Source organism: Mastigoproctus giganteus, chromosome 3, assembly GCF_048544385.1.
Source record: "Mastigoproctus giganteus isolate SK-2022 chromosome 3, ASM4854438v1, whole genome shotgun sequence".
NCBI lineage: Eukaryota > Metazoa > Arthropoda > Arachnida > Uropygi > Thelyphonidae > Mastigoproctus > Mastigoproctus giganteus.
This window is the reverse complement of record NC_143577.1, coordinates 157,245,508-157,267,876: the sequence shown is the minus strand read 5'-3', so window position 1 is coordinate 157,267,876 and position 22,369 is coordinate 157,245,508. Positions and strand designations below refer to the sequence as shown.

The window sequence follows — 22,369 nt, the reverse complement described above, 5'->3', positions numbered from 1 at the left end:
TAAATTTAAGGAAGGTTTTCCAATTGCTGGAAAGGACAGGAAAACGAAGGTTCCCCCCCCCCCACTTTGGTGCGGTTTTAAGCTCTGCTTTCTTGAATGTACTAAAACTAAAAAATATGCATGATAAATGGATAATGTTGTATAATGATAATCCCATAGCATTCTTGATATATGGTCATGCTACATCAAAACCTTTACCTTTAATTTGAGCGATGCAAGCAAACTTATTATTTTTGAACAAGTTTAAATGTATGGAAAACCTATGGAAAACTTGACTTAATCTTTCAACTTTACAATTTAATAAAAGAGTAATGTAATTAAATATCAAAACTCACATTTTAACATTAACCTTTTGTTTAATTTATAATTAAACAAATGGTTAATGTTAAAAAATTAAACAGCAATAATAAATTCAGTTCAAAATAAACTTTTTAACAAGTCATATCTGAGAAAGAGATAGCTATAGACATATAATCTATAATATTTAAAAAGAGCCAGAGTGCTCAACAACTGATATTTATTTTGGCTAATGAACTTTCCAGAACATTTTACACCACAGGTTTACACAATAACTTTATTCACTCAAGTCTATGAATACCATATGGAAATTGAACTGTACATGTATTCAACATATAATTTATACATTTACTTATTTATATTTCTGACACTTTATTAGAGAGCACACCATTCATAAATGCAATAATAAACATCTCTCCTTTTCAAGTTTTAGTTATGGTTTATGGTTGACAAATCAATTTTTTTTTTTTTTTTTTTTAAATAGAAATTCTATTCTAGTGAATTATATACCAGAAGCTGCTTTAAAACCTTGGTTTGACTTGTTTCTCGGATTTCCCCAGCCAGAAACATTTCATCAACTACACTGTAGACCTAGAAATTATATACCATTACTTGAAGGTTTCAAAAGCTTTCGAAAAAAAATTTATGTAAAATCAATTTATTATGTTATCACTTGTAACAATATTTACTTAGTATATACACTATGCTACCACTTTATTAGGTATACCCCTGCTGTGAACACAAATGGTCTGTCCCACAACATTGCAAGTCACATGAACACAGTTGTGGATATAAATGCAGCAGAACAACCTTTATTATCAGTAAGCGCACAAACCGTAGTAAGAATGTGGAAAAGGAGTCATCTAATGGACTTCGAACATGGCATGGTAGTAGGTCAGACGTGCTGGACAAAGCATCTCTGAAACAGCAGTTCTCCTGAACTTTTCATGCACTACAGTTTCAAGGGTGTATTGATGGTGCAACAAACAAAAAACATCCTCTCAACAACACTCCTGTGGAAGAAAATCGCTTGTTAATGAGAGAGAGAGGTCAGAGGACAATGGCTAGAATTGTGCAAGCAAACAGACAGGCCACAATGTTGCACATCACGTCAGAATACAACCTTGGCGTGCAGAACAAAATATCGCAATGGACCACTAGTCGCACTCTGTCACGAATGGACTACAACAGCCGATGGCCACATTGCAAACCTTTGCTTTGATGCAGGGCCCACTCAGTCCACAGATCTCAATCCTACTGAACGTCTTTGGAATGAACTGGAAACGGGTGTTCGCTGCAGGCCTACACCACATCCGTCGAATCTCAAGGAACTGCGTGACACACTCGTGGCTCATGTCTGCATGGTACTCCATTCCTGCACGTTTTCAGCATATTGTTCAATTCGTGCCTAGACAAATTCAAGCTGTTTTGAAGGCTAAAGGAGGCTCAACACACTACTAGGTAGGTGTACCTAATAAAGTGACAGCACAGTGTACCTATAGTATTTTAACTGAATTCTGAGGCTATAAAACTAATTTATATACAATAAGTTCCCATTGTAGTGCCAAAGGGCACTATAAGTGGAATACCAAATTTTGGGGAAGTGGGGGGGGAGCTGTTTTTCATCAATATTTTGGTAGCAACATTGTTTTTCAGCTTTGCATGCCTTTTTTAATAACATTTTAAAAAAAAAAAGAGTTGAAAAGAAGAAAATTTTTAAAATGTTTTTATTAAATTTAACTAAACATATCTTGAGTATTACAAATGTGGTAAACGTAGTATTAACAACTACTGACAAGGCTATCTGGATGTGCAATGTTTTTGAGAGTCACTAAGTGGAACTTTCTTGCTTAATTTTTTTTATAGTTAAATTAGTGGGGTATTATTTGTATTTGTCTGATTAAGTTAGTGAATTTGTTCTTTAGTTGGCCTTGTGATTGCTTAAGAAATCACAGTTCACTTCTTCCAACCACTGTGTTGTATCAATTAGAATATTCAAATTTTGCCACCATTGCATTGTATTGATAAGAACATTAAAATACTGAGGCCACTGTTAACAGTATAGGTGAAACGGAGGTTTTCTACACATTTTTGTAGCAGCATAACCAGTATCAGAAGAGGCCTATAAACTATAATTTAAAAATATATTAAAACCTGTTTTAATAGCTCAAAGTTAGCAGGAATGCTTTGATTCAGGGGAGAACTTCCAAAAGGACAGTTCTTTAAATCATGATTATGTTATGTCACTTGTGCTCTTTTTGCAAAGCTACTTCTAGCAGGATGTGATACAGCCATGAGGATGCCGTTGTGTATTTTTTGCAAAGGGCATGAGGTTAAGTGCAAACTTGGTATTCTGAGGGGATTATATGAGGGTAAGAAGAATAGGACTGATGCCCTCAAAGTATTAAAAAAGAGGAACCCATCAAGCACACCCCACAATTGAGCCCATTACCAGCATCAGACAACAGCATCCTCTGCAATGGGGATCTTTGGTCCCAGAGGAAGGCTATAATTGGTGAATTGAATGTCAGAGAAGTAGGAAATACATTACACATAAAGGACAGGTTGAACAGGACCAGGGTTTGTCTACCAGGGGCTACAATAGATGTTTTAGTGCAGCAGTCATCTTTAGGGCACAAAATGTAATATTGATCCCAGTGATACTTTTGTATCATTAGGACCAATTTGTACAAATTGGTACTAATGATATTAAGAGTAGGAGATCTGAGGAGTTAATTAACAAGTACAAAGCATGTTGAATCCTAATTAAAGAAAGTGTTGAGTTTTGGATTGAGACTGAAAGCGCTTGCAATCCTGTCCAAATACGATAGGATGAAATACATGATGAAAGCCTTGTCAATCAGTTTGCCTCTGGAGAGATTGTGCAATGCTCGTGTGGTAGAATTTTTCCCAGCATGGTCTGTGCTTGTTAACAGGAGATACTATTTCTATAGGGGTGTGATATACTTAAATAGAATTGATGGAGGAATATTTGTTGATGCTATTCGATTCAAAGTTAGGTAGGTCAGAAAACTGATAGCCTGGGGGAGAGAAGAAATAGATTAATAGTAGCCACAGGCAGATGTGAAAGTGATTCTTCAGATGCTTCTCTCAGGATATGCACCACACCTTGCTTTTCAGCAGCCTGAAAAGCAAGGTGTGGATTTCAAGACCTACTGAGGGGTCCTCGTGAACAAGCAAATACATGGGTTGTGTGAGGGTTACTAAGAGTGAAAACAGTTACAAGTATATTTGTATAATATACACTAATGCTAAGAGCATAGGAAATGAATTAACATTAGCATTAGTAGAGGCATATGATGCAAGAAAGCAAGCTTATTCAGCATCAGCCAAAAAAAAAAAACACCACTCCCATTTCACCCCTCCGTTCGTTCGAAATACCTGTCCAGTTCAGCCTTAAATTTGTTTAGGCTATCAACTTCAACAACAAGTGATGGAAGCTGGTTCCACCAACCAACCGCTGGCCAAAGGCAAATTTCCGCACATCTATCCGACATCCGTCCTTCCTCAATTTGAATTTATGCCCTCTGAGGTGATTATTCTGAGCAAGATAAAGAATCCCATTGGCATTGAGCATGCTCAAACCATTCAAAGCCTTATACACCTCTGTCAGATCACCTCGCCGGTGCCTAGTCTCCAGACTCTGTAATTTGCAAAACTTAAGCCTTTCTTCGTAAGAGCAACCCTTTATTCCATTCACTAATCTTGTTGCCCTTCTCTGTACCTGTTCCAGCAGCTCTACATCCTTCTTGAAATGAGGCCTCCAGACCTGTATACAGTACTCAAGATGTGGCCTAACCATTGCCTTATACAAGGGAATAATCACCTCCTTATCCCTGCTAGAAAAATTCTTGTATATCATTCACAAGACGCCATGAGCTACTCTTGCAGCTCGTCTGCACTGCTCAGAGAACTTCATATCTGGCTGCACAATTACCCCCAGGTCCTTTTCATTCTCCACCACTGTCAGTGTAGTACCGCAGAGTTGATACGTTGCTCTGTGGTTACTGTTTCCCATATGTAGTACTTTACATTTGTCAATGTTAAACTTCATTTGTCACCTCTCAGCCCATCTGTTCAACCTTTCCAGATCCTGTTGCAGCAGCATAGCGTCAGTAGCGTCCTTAACAACCCTGCCAACCTTTGTATCATCTGCAAACTTTGACATTAAACTTGATATACCATCATCAATATCATTCATAAACACCGAAAACAACAACGGACCCAACACTGAACCCTGAGGAACTCCACTAATAACATTAGTCCACGTTGAGCAGTGTCCATTGATTACCACTCTCTGTCTTCTGCCACTCAACCATCCCCTTATCCATAGCAGCAATTTGCCTCCAATGCCACACTGCTCCAATTTGTGCAGCAGTCTTCCATGTGCAACAGTATCAAAAGCCTTTCTAAGATCCAAATATATAATATCAAAGTTATTCCCTGCATCCAGTTCTTTTGTGACTACATCATAGTATCCAATCAAATTGGTCAGGCAAGACCTGCCCTTAACAAAACCATGCTGCGTCTGAGCTATAACTGAATTCTTGTCTAGATGATCCTGCAGTGCTTCTTTAACCAGTGCCTCCATTAATTTACCTGGAACAGAAGTTAAACTAACAGGTCTATAATTACTTGTGTCAGCCTTTGATCCTCCTTTGTGAATTGGGGTTACATTTGCACATCTCCAGTCTATGGGTACCTCCCCTGAGTCCAAAGAAGCTCTCATAATTATGGCTAGGGGTTTGCTTACTTCCTTTGCTGCCTCGTTTAATATAACTGGATAGATCCCATCCACCCCAGGTGCCTTTTTTATGTTTATCCTCAACAATCTCTCCTCTACTTTCCTCTCAGTTATTACAAAATCATCTAGCTCACTGCCAATGTTTACTTTACCTACATCATTCTCCTTCCTGAATAACTCCTCATGCGCGAATGTAGATGCAAAATACTCGTTTAGATTGTTAGCCACCTGAGCAGGATCCTCAACTGTTGAACCATCAATACCCAGTGGACCAATCTGATTCATCCCTTTCCTTCTTGAGTTTAAATAGGTAAAGAACTCTTTTCTGTTTTTCTTTGCATCCTTTGCCAAGGATTTTTCGTAGTCTGCCTTTGCCTGCCTAATCTCCTTTGTGACTTGGTTACAGACCAACTTATATCTATCATAGGCTTCCATGTCACCCATTAATTTGCATGTATTCCATGTATTTTTCTTCTCTGCCACATGTCTCATTAGTTCATCTGACAACCATTTAGGCCTAAACCTTGAACAATATTTCTTAGTTGGTATGTAAAGCCTGGTAGCTTCCAAGATTAGTTCCTTGAATGCTACCCATTTTGAGTTTGCTGTTGGTAACATCATCAGTTGGTCCCACTGTATAGAATTTAAATACCGTCTCAGACCATCATAGTCGCCTTTACGAAAACAAAAACCCTTCCCTTTACCTCTGATGGTAGTTACCTCCTTGAGTAAATCCCACTTCAACACACTGTGATCACTGCCACCTAGTGGTTCATTTATCTGCAGATTCTTAATGCATGAAGAATCACTACTGATAATCAGATCAAGAGTATTGCTCCCTATTGTTGCCACACGAACATGCTGATGTAGAAAACAATCATCCAATAAATCCACAATAGCCTTGCTAGTGTGTGAGTGACCAACCCACAAATTCCAGTCAATATCTGGGAAATTAAAATCCCCCATTATAAGACTCTCTGATTTACTGGCCCACTGTATTTCCCTGTACAATATCTTATTATACTCATCAGAGTCATTAGGCCTATAGCACACTCCTACTCTCAATTTTGATTTCCCTATGCTTATGTCACACCAAACTGACTTGACACTGCCCTGTCCATCGATGTTGACTGGCTTCACTTCCTTGGATTTTATGTGTTTCTTAACTAATAGCATAACCCCTCCTCCCCTCCTGTCTATCCTTTCTATACACATTGTATTCCCCAAATTCCAGTTCCGTATTCCTTATATCTGTGTGACACCACGTCTCTGATATCCCAACAATATCTGCCTTTGATGTTTTGAGCAATTCCTCAAATTCAACAAATTTATTTAAATTTGATGAATTTTATACCTGCGTGAACACCTAGCATTGGTGTACACGCAAGTATACACCAATGCTAGGTGTATACTTGTTTCCCATAGTCTATTCCTAGCTACCCTAACACAACCCATGTGTTTACTTGTACCGCAATGACTCCCAGCAGTCTCTGAAATATCCTGCAATTTGAAGTACTGGTCAAATCGTCAAATGAAGACTGTGAAAGATATTGGGGACATGCTGTCACTTAGATATAAGGCATTCAGAATTTGAATATGGGGAGTATACAATGAGTAATAGTTGCAGGGGGAGCTTGCCCTTAATTAAGAATCATAAAATCAAAAACAATGCATCCAGTTGACATGGGTGGCCAGTGCAATGTTGAGTCAGTTTGATGTGACCTAAGCACTGGGAAAACAAAAATGATGACAGGAATGTGTTATAGGGCTAATGACAGTGACAAAAAGAACAAAGAACTGTACAGAGAAATAGTGGGCCAGTAATTCAGAATGTCTGATAATTGGGGGACTGACTTTCCAGATACTGATTGGATCCCGTGAATTTGTTACTCACGCAGTAATGAGAGTTGTGGATTTGTTGAGTGACTGTTTTCTACACAGGAATATCAGATAGGCAACAAGAGAAAGCAATACTCTTGATCTGATTATCAGTAGTAACTCTTCATGCATTAAGAACCTGCAGATAAAAGACCCACTAAGTGGCACAATGTATTGATATGGGATTTGTTTAAAAATGTAATTGCTGTCAAAAAGGCAAGAGAAAGAGGTGACTTCAGCAGTCTCAGTTATTAAATTCTATAAAGTGGGTCCAACCGACGAAGTTATCACAGTAAAAATGGAAGCAGTCGGGGAAGCAATTGCAGAAGCTAGACTTTTTATACCAATTAAGAGATACTGTTCAAGGCTTAGACCTAAATGGATGTCAGATGTATGGATGAGACTCATGGCAGAGAAGATGGAGGCATATAATTATCAGGTGACAAACACGCATATATATAGCAGATATAAACTAGTCCACAATCAAGTCACAAAGGAGATTAGGTAAGCTAAGGCAGATTACAAGAACTCTTTGGAAAAGAATGCAAACAAAAGCAAGCAGCAGACTTATTTATGTAATTACTAGAAGGAAGGTGGTTAATCACCTATATATGGATGTCAAATCTACTGATGAGACTCATAGAAGAGGGGAAAAAAATGATTCTGCTCAGGTTGCTGACAAACTGAATAGGTATTTGGCAGCTACATTCACACATCAGGAATGAAATGCCAGGAGTTTATGAATATCTGAAGGGAGCTAAATGATTTTCAATAAATGAGAATGGCAGTTAAAATTTAACCTTGACAAATGCAAGGTACTGCATATGGGTAGTAATAATTCCAGGTTAATGTACCAACTATGTGGTACTACACTCAGGGTAGTGGAAAATGTAAAAGGCCACCTGGGGATAGTTTTCAGTCATATAAGAAGTTCTTTGAGCAATCCAGACAAGTTGCCAGTACAGCACATGGGGTTTTTTCAATTATATACAGGAACTTTTCTAGCTGACATAAGGAGATGATTCTCCCATTTTACAAGGAAATGGTTAGGCTGCATCTTGAGTACTGTATACAGGTCTGGAGGCATTATTTTAGGATGGATGTTGGAACAGGTGTGCAGAGAAGGGAAATGAGATTGGTGAAGGGAATGAAAGGCTTCAGTTCTACAACTGCATCATCTGGAAACTAGGCACTTCGGAGGTGATCTGATTGATGTGTTTAAGACTGAATGAATTGAGCAAGCTCAATTATTCTTCCACTTGCTCTGACTACACACAAGGGCAGTGGCATATCCAGGTATCATCGTAGGGGGGGGACATGGCAGTCAGGTGTCTGCATGGTTTTTTTTTTTTTTAGATAGACCTAGGAACACTTATACATGCACATGTTTTATTAATTATTTATTTTATCAATATTTTATTAATTATTATCTTTATTTGAATATTAGGAAAGCATGTGAATAATAATACGTATTAATCACAAAAAAATGACAATATATTATTTCCGAACATTTAGCAACAGCACAGAACGTAACACGGGAATTTCCCAAAAAAATAAAATAAAGGATTTCTCTTCTTTTTTTTTTCTTTTCTTCTTTTTTTTTTTTTTTTTTTTTGTTGACTAGCCAACAGTGGAATATGCCCCTGTACAAGGGGGCATAAATTGAAATTAAGGAAGGATGGTTGCAGGATACATGTGTGGAGGTTTATCTTCAGCCAGCAGGTGGTCAACTGTTGGAACAAATTTCCATTTTTTTTTTTTTTGGCTAATGGTTTATAAGTTTGCTTTCTTGCATCATATGCCACAAATAACAAAATTATCCAAAAGTGTAAACTGTTCACTACGCGAGTCATGAACTGGAAGTGCAACTTAATCTGCTTTATCAGAAAGTAATTTTTCTTTCACTAGTAGATGCACCATGTGCAAAATTAGGAACTGCAAATCCATCTCATGAATTGTTTTTTTCTGTAAATGGAACTTTCATTCCTTCATTATATTCCACCAGAAATAAAATAAATCTTCAGATGATGTGCACTTTTAGTATCTCTAATACCTCAGTAGCCTGGAAAACAAGATATGAAAGACTGCTTGGGGTTTCATGAAACAAGCAAATACAATAGGGGCCCCAAAGTATGCAAGGTTCCCGATACCCCTGTGTAGGTAACAATCCTTGTTAAGTTGAGGTTCCATTATAGAAAACAGTTGTACTAAAGTTAAACTAGATAAACTTTTCTGCACAAATTGAATATGCATAAATCTTAAAGTACAATCAGGATAAGTCCATGTCTTGGTTAAAGATACATTATCATCCATATTAATACATAAAGTATCATCTTGTTCAAGTACAGAATTCTTACTGTTTTGAATGAAAAGCAGATAATGTACATCCAGTATGATGTCAACCTTCCTCTCTCCATTCCATTCCTTCCCTTCTCACACATGACCAACTACCATCATAAAATGGGCAGGCTATAAGTAGGAATCTTGAACATAAGTTTGAATCAGTGGTTAACTAAGTACTTTCAGTTTGTGTAGTTTGAGATTCTACTGTAATGGTTATCGGTCATGTTAGGGTTACAAAGAACAAAACAGGTGCACATAAACAGGGTGATTTTTATTCATCTGAAGGACAAAATACTGTTTAGAAACAGAAATTAACAAGAACTGTATTTAGCAATATTGAATCCATATCAAAACATGTTCAATATGTCCTCCACGTTCATCAGTAATGTGTTACAGTCAGAGTGAAAAACATGTTTTGACATTTCCTCTGACAAAGAAAAAAAAAAGAAAAAAAATTCCTCAATTGCTTTCTTCAGTGGGAACGGTTCATCGTTTCTTATGAAACATTCTGTCCATAACCAAATAAAAATTGATACAACCCAAGAGAAAATTTGCATGGGTTTAAATTACATGACATTTGGGCCATGCTAGTCCTTTGCCAAACATCTTAGAATTGCAGTTAGGAATTACCCTGTTGTAAAAAATTTCATCCAGGAACTCTAAGACAACTCCTGCAGTATTCAATGTTGTCAACCAAATCACCAAACTTTTCTCTACAGAATAATAATGTTGTTGGTATGAGAAATTTGAAGCTAGCAAAAATGCAAAGAGAAGATGAATAATACAATATATAAAAAAAAAAAAAAACACACACCAATGCTAGGAGTGTAGCAAGTAAATTTTGTGAATTTGAGGTATTGGTAAAGTCATCTAATGAATACAGAGGGATACTAAGTATACTGGGGAAATTCAAAGGTCAGCTGAATAGTTTGAAACACATAATTTGTCTATTTCCTTTTCATTTATTAATTATTTAATTTTTTATTAATATTATTTTATTCTCTTTTTTTTTTTTTTTTTGGCTGGTGCAGCATAAGCCTTAGGCTTCCTTGAACCATGTGTCCATTGTTGTTGTTATTTGGTTTTTAGGAGCATTAGCAACTAAGGCCATATTGCTATGCAGTGGTCATTCCGACCTTTCCGCATCCTCCATATTTGTTGGTGGTCGTGGGCTCGAACCCCGGTCTGATCAAGAAGTGTATGCTACGCACTGCTGCTCCTGTCCACGGAGGCGCCTATGTGTCCATTACTAATACTGGAAACAGTGCCTCTCAGCCACAGAGGGCACTTCTGCTACCTGAATATAGTGATTACAATGTGTACAGAAAGGACATGTTTGGGAGGAGTTACACTCAGTTAAGAAGCATAAACTTTTTAAGGCAGTGCACCAGTTTCCAGTATGTTCAGTCAGTTTGGTGCGACATAAGCACTAGGAAAATAAATGTTAGTAGGAGTGTGTTATAGGCTAAATGATTGTGATGAGTATAACAAACTATAGTTTTGAAGCTTTATATATGACAGTTTTTCTTCAAATATTATGAAAATTAAGAACAAAATGAACTTCTACAATTATATTCTTCCGCTTGAGACTTTCAACCATTCACAATTTTAATAACTTGTAAAGTATGTTTTGTTTGTGCAGTCTTTATCTTTCAAAGAAACATATCCAATGTTTGAATATCAACATTGTTTCATAAGTTTAGTATATGCCCTTGATATTTAAGCAATGATGCTGTTGAGTTAAAAGTCAACATGTGCTTCTCATGTATTGTATCTGAGTGTGACAGCATGAAGAATGCAGGATTTTACAGGTATGTAGAGAAGAAAGATTACAATTAATACAGGAGAAAGACGCTGATATTATAACAGTTATAAATTGCCAAATGGCTAAAACTTTAAACAGTTAAACTAAGAAATTTTGGTGAAATGCTCCAAAGATATAATGGTCAAAGAAGCCAGTTTTTTCTATCCAAGGATAAAATCTCAATAGTAATATATTGTTAGTTTGAATGTACAGAAAATCAAATGTTTTTAAAACTGAAAGTGTACTTTATTCTTACTGTTTTGAATGAAAAGCAGATAATGTACATCCAGTATGATGTCAACCTAAAAAAAAGGTAGTTTACTCCTATTATGAAGCTATCAGAGAATGTGCTGTTATTAAAATAAAGGTTTGCCAAGTTATTTAAATTTGAAATATTCAAGGCATGATCAATTTATTTAATGTTAGTCATCTGTATTTAAGCTGGATTACAGCAATATTTTTCTTCTAAGACAAGGAGACATATCACTCAGGCTGAGTAAGCTAAAATGGCATATTTAAGATATGTTTATACTCCAACAAAACCACCAGAGGAGTTTACAATAAATCATGAATACAATCATTAATTGTATTTTGTCATCACAGGCTTGAACCATGGTCCACTCAGACAACAAGTGGTCAGGAGCAAGAGTGCTATTGCATTCTTGCTCTGACCACTCAGCTACATCCTTGTGTTATACTTTGCATGTTCAGAAACACACTAATTTCAATACTAATAAAATTCTAGCTAGTGAGTAAGTGATTTTTTGTTTTTATAGCACATGAGCAACTAAGACCATGATGCATGAAGTCCAAATAAAATAAAATACTGGTTGCCTGCTAAGAGAGTTTCCATTAACTAATCAGTACAAACATTCTAGATGTTCAATTAATATTTCATGCATATTGTATTACTGATGATTCTAAAAGTACTCATTTTATTTATTACAAGCAGTGTGGTGTTTTCATTTCATATAAAATAGAATACAGTATAGAAAACAAACAATGAAACTTCTAACCTGTGTTCTAAATGGTGAAAATACAATATGCCAAAAGAGGAAAGATGAAACTAAATACCTTTCTTTAAGTATTGAAAAGGGGTGAAGTGAAAAGTGGTACAGTGAAAAGGGGTGAAGGAAATTTATCCATACAAATAGTTTTAAAAAATATATTACTGAAAGTGTAGAGTGTGATTAAAGAGATTTAAGGTACATTTGATACATAACACAAATATAAGCTGCACAAAATATTACAACCAAAGAACAACTATATGCACAAATAGAATGGGGTGGTAAATCAGAATGTCTTATAATTTGGGATTTTAACTATCTAGATGTTGACCAGAACTTGTGAGCAAGTCACTGACATAGTAGAACCTTCCTGGATTTACTGGAATTTTGTGTTCTACACCAGCATGTTAGAGAAGCAACAAGGGAAAGCAATAACCTTGATCTGATTACCAGCAGTAATACTTCATGAATTAGAAATTTCCAGATAAAGGAACCAAAGGGGCAGTGATCTTTGCATGTTTTGGTTGGATGTAAATAAACATATTACTATGGGAAGGGATCTTGCTTTCATTACGGTCATTACAATGTTCAATGAGCTTTTATTTCTTTTCAGTGAAAAAAATTTCAAATTCTAAATGGAAAGCCTTCAGAGAAGTAATCATAGATGATAACCACGTTTTACTGTTCAAGGAGATCTTAATGGATGTCAGAGGAACTAATGAGACAAAAAATGCATCCGATGATTATAAATTATCAGGAGGGGGACACAGAAACTTGAAGTAAATATAAACTAGCCTACAATCAGGCTAATTGGGTGGTGGTTAGGCAAGCTAAGACAAATTAGGAGAAGACGGTGGCTAAGAATGCAAATAAAATTATGCAACACTAGAGGAGGAAATGAACCACATTGGCCTGCTGGATATGAATGGCATAACTATTGATGATCCTGTTGAGGTTGCTGACAAACTAAAAAAATATTCTGAATCTACATATATGCATGAAAAATTTAGGGATAGAGAGTCCAGAAGTATACAAATTTATATCATCATCTTTACCAGTGCTCTGCCATGGGCAGATCCAGGCATACACTGAACAACAACTACTCCATATCTCCTTACCATCAGCCTTTCTCTTCACTTCCCATACCTATCATCCCTTCTTAATTCATCTACCATATTTTTTTCGGTTTCCCTCCGGACCTTTTCCTCTCAACTTTTCTCTCCATCAACTCTTCACCTCAACAGACACAATCAAATTTTTTTCTTCCTCCTCCTGATTATTGCAATAAAATATCGCTTATTTTCCATCTCCCACTTTACTGAATTATCTTATCTTTTCCATTCTCCTCCATACCCACACCTCAAAACTTCCCACAATTTTAATACAGTAGAGCATCAGTTATCCAGAATAATGTCACACATCTTCCGGATAACAAAATTTTTCGGATAATCGAATGCAATGTAAAATTAAATAAAGTCTGTTATGTATTAAGGTAAAAGAAAAAGACTTCAAATAGTGTGGGGGGAAAAAAAAATTAATTTTAAAAAATAAATAAAATAATAATAACTAGGGGGGCTTTGCCCCCTGTTCACTGCGCTCATTTCTTTTAATAAAATAAAATACTTACAGAAGCTTGACACTGTCTCTTCCACAGCTATGAATAAAACATTACGATATCTATATAATATCAGTGTAGATACACCATAGACAACTCTTAAATAAAAACTACGATCGTAGTGTAAAAAGGCATAATTTCATCTGTATCTCATATTGTGCTCATCCTTCGCGAGTTACCAAGTACTGCACTACCCCAAATAAGTAACGCTTCACTAATAGAGAAGAAAGACTACTATTATTTATTCTCTGTGGGCACCACCATCCAGATGGACCGTTTCAAAGCTAGTTGGCTTTTCATCGGTGGGTGCCTTTCACGCTACGAGCATAGTTATTCTTTATGAGTTGTCTATGGTGTATCTACACAGACAACTTCCGTATAACCCAGTACTTCTACAACACGGTTTCGCTCTAACACGATTAGAGAATTTTCTGTAAACCTTGCACAACAGGGTATTTTTGAGCTTTTGTGCGGGGAAAACCCTGCTATATGTTAGATGTAATTTTTCAACGTTTCCACTCTTTTTGAATCCCCACTGTTGGCTTGCTAGTCAACAAAAAAAAAAAAAAAAAAAAAGAAGAGAAATCCTTTAATTTTATTTTATTGGGAAATTCCCGTGTTACGTTCTGTGCTATTGCACTTGTACTTGTTGAAAAAAATCTAGATTTCAAAGTTTTATTACTATTGGATAGCACACCAGGCCATACAAAAGATTTAAGTCATCCAAACGTTGAAGTTATGTTCCTACCGCCACAGCTGTACTGGGTTAATACAAACTTCTTTCATTCAGCCATTAGATTAAGGCATGGCATTATATCCACCTTTAAAACTCATTCCATCAGAAAATTGTTACAACGGATTTTGGAAAAAAATTGATTCTGAATCTATTGAAGTAATGGAGGCATGGAAACATTTCTCAATTGTGGACTATATCAGAATCATAGCTTTATCACTATGATTAAATGCATGTGGAAAAATGTATGGCCAGAGTCAGTTCATTCAGGAAATATGATCGAACAGGCAGAAAACAGAATTGGTGTGATAGAACTTGCTACATTGGTAAGAGGGGAAGGTTTTGAAGATATGACTACTGAAGCCCTTGTGGGCAGCACAGTTCATAGCGCCCTCCTTCCCACACCGGCTGGAAAAGACCAGAGTTTAAACCCCCGTCGATGAAGGGAAGAATTTTCATGGGTCTTTTTCACAACGTGGCTGAGTTAGTCGGGCTTGGGCAAGGGTAGCATGGTTTTCCCCCCAGAAATGCGGGTTTTTCATCCAGCAAAACAGAAAATCGACCTCAGGACATACTCAATTTATAGACAATATACACAGATTAACATAGCCTTAGTCGCCGATGCTCCTAAATAATAATAAAAAAAAATTATATATGATTACTGGTAGAAAAATAAGATGGCGTAGCAAATTTGGTGCAAATGACATCAGATGTAAAATTAAATCAATCCAGATGATAGTGCAGATGAAAATTCTAAACTTCCAAATTTTACACGTTCCAGATGCCTGATATGGCTTTCCATAGTATCCCACAAGTGCTCTATGGGATTGATATCGGTGGAGTTCGGAGGCCAACTGATATGCTGGAAGTCAACTGTGTTCCTCAAACCATTCCTGCACAACAAGTGCACGATGGCTTGGCGCATTGTCATCTTGGAAGGCACCATCGCCATTCGGGAAAAAGTGTTACATAGTGGGGTGTACACAGTCAGCAAGCAGTTGACGATAGCAGAGACCAGTGATATGTTGTTCCACATGGGGTCCAAGTTTCTGCCAGTGAAAAATGACCCACACTATACAACCACCTCCGCCGGCCTGCCCTTTTGATACCATGCATGATGGATCAAGAGTCTCATGTTGTTATGCTAAATCCGTGGAGTAAATAACGTGACTCATCTGACCAGCACACCTTCTACCAGTTTATTAACGTCCAACTTTCATGCTCTTTGCACCAAACAAGTCTTACGCTGATGAACCTTGGTTAGGAGAGGATGCTGTAGGGGTCGTCTGCTGGTATAGCCCATACGTGCGAGTGTGCGACACATGGTCATAGCAGATATTGTTCCAGGTTGGCCCATGTTGTATTGGGTAGTCAACTCTTGAACAGTGCTGCACCTGTTCACCAGTACGAATCATTGGACCTAGTGCTCACCTCTAACTTCAACCTTTCACTGACCTTTGCAGTTTTGCCATTTTGACACCAGTCCTGGTACACTAACTATGGCTGCTCTCGAACACCCCACCACCTACTGAACCACTGACACCATATCTATTCTACATAGGTCGACTAACTGTACACTCTCGTACCACACGTGGTCAATGAGACGCATTCACTTTTCATAAGGGTGGTCATAATCCAGTGATCACTCAGTGTGTGTGTATGTATGTATGTATGTATATATATATATATATATATATATATATATATATATAAAAAGAGAATCGGATCTAACAGGTACGAAAATTGAGTAGGGGTGCCACAAAATAAAATAAAATTACTTAAGGGTGCCATTATTAAAAAAAAAAAAAAAAACTCAAAAACCACTGTCCTAGACTGTCATAACAAAGGATGTCTGTGATGAGCCCCAGGGTACCAAAGTTGTTTCGAGGTTTGTATTATTGATTTATTCTAATTTTGTCTTAAATTGATGTTTTTAATTCTTGTTGCTTTTGATTATGAAATTTAATTTTGGACATTTTCAGTTGACTAGATAGCAGCCAACCCTCTTTATGGGGTAGAGATGGTTATCTGTGCAGCTGAGTCTAGAGCTTCATTTCAAATTTATATTCAGTCTCCCAGGGCTTAAGTTGTTGGTTAAATAAAATAAGTTATTGTGTTTATAAAATTTTCCTTTTAAACAGGTTTGTTAAGGTTTCAATATGTATACATTTAAATACAGTTTATGTTTCATATGAGTCTGAATGTGCATTCTGGTACTGCACTTTGCTTAATTATAAATATTAATCATTCATATTTATAATTGAGGTTAACATAAAATTATGTTAACCTCATTTGTCTTATTTGGACTTGAAAAAAAATCAATATTAAAGGATTTGTGCAGAATTTGTGTGGAGATGATCCAGAATTTGAGCAAATCAAATCAAATAATACATAAATAGATGAGGTTGTTCTTGAATCAAAAAAAGTAATGATCAGGTTTTATTTACAATTTTTTTATGATTATTTTACTGTATAATTAAGCAATAAAATATTGAACTGACTGTGTTATGGAAACTTCATTAATTGATCAGGAACTAACTTACCTTATAGAAATTAAAAACCAAATCCAATTCGCATACATTATGAAAGTATTCATTTAGCACTTCAACAAAGTTATGAATGGCCTCAAGATATGCTAAATTATTGTCACTGACATCAACACATATACAGAAATAAAGGCCAGCATAACGGCGATAAACAATTTTAAAATTGCGAAACTGCAAGAAAAATAAACAGAAATAAAATTAAAATATTCCCTCTCCATCAAAAATTAAATTTATTTTTATAACATTTTTCTAATTACAAAAATAATAAATAAAAACATTTATAATCATAAAAATAATTTAAATTTTTAAAGGGAAGAAAACTTCTAATAGCCAAATCAAATTTAAGCTGTGTTATTATATTTTAGTAACTATAAAATAATCCTAAGTGTCAAATTGTTGGCAATACCAACATTTACATTCTGAAATTACCAGGACAGGGTGATTAAGAAAGAATAACCACCTGATGTTCTGATTTATTTCATTCTTTTTCCTGAAAATGGATGATGAGTTGTCACTGATGGAGAGATTTTTCATTCATCTTCCTAGGAGTGACGTAATGGGAAAAATTCTAAAATTTCAGTATTTTCTTTACATTCTGATGTTATTGTTGTTGTTTTTGGTTTTTTGACACATCTACTTATGATATATTGCTCTACAGTGTATTATGCTATATGAGTGCATGTTTGTTGCATTAAAAAAACAAAGATTTTGTTAACAACTGATTATTTTAAACTATACTCTATTTACTTTTATCCTGACAAACAAATATCTTATCAGCAAGGCTTTGTTATTATTAAAGTTATGATACTGTTAAACAACACAGTGGTACTTTGGTAACTGACCAATGAAAACCTCACTTGATGATCTGTATTTGTTTATATCAGGATTAAAGTTGCAGTCACTAGGGAAGAGATATTACTCAACATGATATACAAAAAAAAAAAAAAAAACTTCCTGCAACCATCAAAGAAACAGGAAAATGTTCACCCCCCACACTTTTTAAATTTGAAACAGGTCTTTAAATTGTATATATGGAACTTCCTAACTATTTAACAAATTATGATTACTCACCACCAAAAGACAGATTTACTGGGAGATGGTGCTTTGTTTGCTCCAGGGCCCTTAATTGTGGAGACCCCAAGCCTAGGCAATTACCGTAAGCAGTAAAGCTATTAATTTTATTTACCATAATAGCACTTTGTTTATTGTATTCATATCCAATTCACATTAAGGTACTCTGCAACTTGTAAATGGACAAACACTATAAAATGGCCTCTAAAAATATGTATGACCAATATGACCAGGGCACAGACTACCTAAATCTGACAATGCTAACCACAGAACAATTGTCCAATTATGAAATCTTTATTTTTAGACTAAAAGGCATTTCTTCTATCCACATGCCCCAGTAAATGTTTATATTGAGGGATGTTATTTCAAGACACGCAAGGAAAATTCTGGCACAAATTTTTAAAAGCAACAGTAATTGAAATTTAATAAATCTTTTACATAATTGATATATCTCTGTTATAAAAACAATAGAATAAACAAAGGTGGCATAAGACAACTGTGCAAGTTAGGACCATTGCCTCAGTTTTGTGCATAGTTGCCAGTAAGCTTTGGATTAAGTTGACACCAAAGGAAAGGTAAATGTTATTTGTTATTGTTATTTTTTGGTTTTTAGGAGCATTAGCAACTAAGGCCATATTGCTCCGGGATATGTGGTGGTCATTCCCTGACCTTTCCACATCCTCCGTATTTGGTGGTGACGGGCTCTAACCCCGGTATAATCAAGAAGTGTGTGCTACGCACTGCTGCTCCTTCCCACCTGGCTATGGAGGCACACAAGGTAAATATAGCTTATAATCACACGATTATATGTCTTATAATCACACGATTATATGTCTTATAATCACACAACAAACATTATACAGGAACTCCCCGACTTACATAATACTCGACTTACACAAATTCAACTTTACGTAAGTTTTTGCCAGCCGGTGCAAACTTAAAAGAATCAACAGTAAGTGAAAGTAATTGAGTATTTTGCATCACCTACAAGATGCAAAATACGTTTATGGAGGTATTGTGAAAATATCGTAATGTGAACCCAATAACACATTTTTTTGGCAATTTGTTCCAAGACCTTGGAAGTTGAAATTTTTGCTATATAACTAAGCTATTTACCTCTCTAAAAGTCATTTTTATAATGGAAATTGCACTACACTTTCATCGTTATCATATGTTCCATTATAAGAATTAATTTTGAATGCCTTTGTGATATTTTTCTAAAACACATTTCTGGAGGTCACTACCATAAAACAACAAAAACAATTAGCACTTTCCAGTTTATTGGGCTTTTCTGTTAGCACAATCTATTATAAACGGGTAGTAAACTCAATCTTATTGCATTTGCAATAATCCTGATAACTGCAACTGTGTGGGTTTTTATGTTATTATGGTGAAATGTGTTCCCCCTTCACTGAAATCTTCAATCATATAAAAAACAAATAAATTTTTCAGAACCTTCTTTTTTTTTTTTTTTTGGTAGTTGTTGGTGCATAGGCTTCTGTGGCCATAATGCACCTCCCAAAGTTTTTGCAGTACTTTGATCCAAGCCCGAGGCGGGAATCGAACCCGCGACCTTTGGGTTGCCAGGCAGGCACTTTACCCACCCGGCTAGCCCGGTCGGCTCAGAACCTTCTCTTCATTCCTATTTACTTATTACAATGATGAAGGGAAAGCGACCAACAGAAAGTGCAAGGGATGGCAGTGCTAGGAAACGAAATTAAACAAAATTGATTTAGAAATTAAGTACGAAGCAGGACAAAGTTTGTCATCCATTGCACAGAATTAGGTCTTGCTGCTTCAACAGTGAATACTATTTTAAGGGACAGTGCACGTATAAAAGAACACGTTCAAGGATCAACGTATTTCACACTGGGGCCAGTCTGCCCCAACAGGGATCACAAAACAGTGTTCACGTGCCATATCGAAGATGGAAAAGCTATTAATAATATGGATGGAAAATCAGATTCAGAAGTAAGTGTCCCTGAGTCCAATGGCCATTCAAACAAAAGCAAGAAGTATTTATGAAGATATTAAGGATAAGTAACAGTGAACGGCAAGCCAAGATCGTGGCAAGCAATGGGTGGTTTAATAGGTTCAAGCATTGCGCTGGTTTCCAAAACATTAAAGTATGCGGTGAAGTCGCCACCGATTCTGCAGCTGCAGAGAAGTTTTGTGATGCAATGAAAAAAACCCCTTCTAAATCTCCACAGCCGTCAACGGCGTGCTTATCAGCTGGAGAGTTAATTCTGGCAATGATGCACGAAAGGTAAAACTTGCTGACGTTATGCCTGTCTCCTCTCTCTCTTTGTAATTTTATATTTTGAAATTTTTATAAACTTTTGTAATTTTTCCTGCACACGAAATAAAAAAAAAAATTTAATAATTCTATTTACATGTTCGTTGAACATTTCTTTTTTGCTTCTATCAAATTCAGTGCACATAGTTGCGAGTGCGAAATTTCCCTAAATGCTTATTTAGGAAAATTCCAACTTACGTAAAATCTGACTTGCGTGGCGTTCCACGGAACACAACCCTTACGTAAGTCGGGGAGTTCCTAAATAAAATACTAATCTGTTCTGCTCCCAAAAATAGCACATGACAATATACTTTAAAAATTTGCTTCTTTGCCAATATATGAAAAATTTAACTATTTGTAATACTTGTACATTAGGGCAATAGCTCCAGTTTGTAAATATTTGTGAGCAGAACAAACAGAAATTCATATTGGGCATACAGATTTTTGTTAATAGCTGTGTATATACAAATAATGGTCAAACAAATACAAATCTTTGTATTAAGACAGTCACAGGCAGAAGAAACATGAATAAATGCAAATAGATGCAAAGAAAACTGATATAAGATTTTAAGAAGGTCTTATCATGGGTGGATGTTTAGCATAAGCCACAATTCAAGAAACAAGACAAGTGGTTTCTCAAAAGTAACCATCTCAAAAGTTTTTTTTTTCCACATCAAATGTGTAACTGTGGCAGAAAAACAATACTTAAAGAGTAAAGCTGTCATAGTCTAAGCAGGACTGTACGGAAAAATAGGACATCGTGTGCAGTACATAAAATCTGAATTCAACCAAGCTCAGAACTGCCCTATCCATTTAGGCCTGACATCCACTGACATTTAAACAGACTAAATGGATGTCAGATGAATTAATGAGGCTCATGGCAGAGAAGAAAAATACATGGGATGCATATAAATTTTCAAGCGAAAAGGTAGATATAAGCTAGTCTGTTATTAAGTAACAAAGAAGGTTAGGCAGGCAAAGGCAGATTATGAGAAATCTTTGGCAAAGAAAAACAGCAGAGTTCCTTACTTAAGTAAACTCTAGAAGGAAAGGGATAAATCAGATTGGTCCACTTAACACAGATGGTTTGGCTATTGATCATGCTCAAGTAGCTGATAAACTGAATGAGTATTGTGCATCTACATTCACACGAGGAGTTATTCAAGGAAGGGAAGGCCAGAAGTTTATCACTCGAACAATGAGCTAAGTGATTTTGTAATAACTGACAGCAAAGTGGAGGAGAAATCGTTGAAGTTAAACATAAGGAAGGCACCTGGGCTGGATGGAATCTATCCAGTTATATTAAAGGAGGCAGCAAAGCAAGTAAGCAAACCCTTAGCCATAATTATGAGAGCTTCCTTGGACTCAGGGGAGGTCCCTATGAAATGGAGGTGTGCAAACGTATCCCCAATTCACAAAGGGGGATTCAAAAGGTGACACAAGTAACTATAGACTTGTTAGTTTAACTTGTGTTCCAGGTAAAATAACGTAGTTACTGGTTAAAGAAGCATTGCAGTATCATCTATCCCAGTGGTCTCCAAACCTTTTGGGCGTGCACCCTTGTTTTATTTAACACATTGAATGCCAACTACAAGTAAATTTGTATTTGGTGATCTGGCCCAGAACGCAGACTACAATTTAACTCGGACTGGTATGACTTGCCTTTCAGGCGCAGCTACGAGTATATTTGTAGCAAATATATGTAACTGATGGATAGTTGGCTTCTGGGATAATAATGAAAAATCAACCACAGTGCCAGAAAACAGAATTTATTCACAAAAAAAATATATTTTCTCCATGCAAAGAGAAATATATCCTTCTCTTGCACACTGGATAATAACAGCATGTTCCGCAGAGTTTTTTATTTCTCATATGTACTCGACACGGCTTAGTCGGGCACGGTTTTTTTTTTTCAGTTGGTGGTATAGCCAACTGAAATTCTAAATAATGAATTTTACGTTCAGATCTAATCTTCTAGGAACGTTTAGAATTTTTTCTCAAATCAAAGATTCAA

General features: G+C 36.1%; 1 protein-coding gene across 1 annotated transcript in view; it reads right to left on the bottom strand.

Annotated features, from left to right (window-relative positions):
• Positions 1 to 560: 560 nt before the first annotated feature.
• Positions 561 to 22,369, bottom strand: part of AP-2sigma (adaptor protein complex 2, sigma subunit) — a 57,590-nt gene continuing 35,781 nt past the window's right edge. Inside the window, exons 3-4 of the mRNA XM_090370733.1 lie at positions 16,986 to 17,159; positions 561 to 888 (exon numbers count right to left, since the gene is read on the bottom strand). Coding sequence (XP_090226859.1) covers positions 787 to 888; positions 16,986 to 17,159 — 276 coding nt within the window. The 3' untranslated portion in view covers positions 561 to 786. The remainder of the gene's footprint in view (positions 889 to 16,985; positions 17,160 to 22,369) is intronic.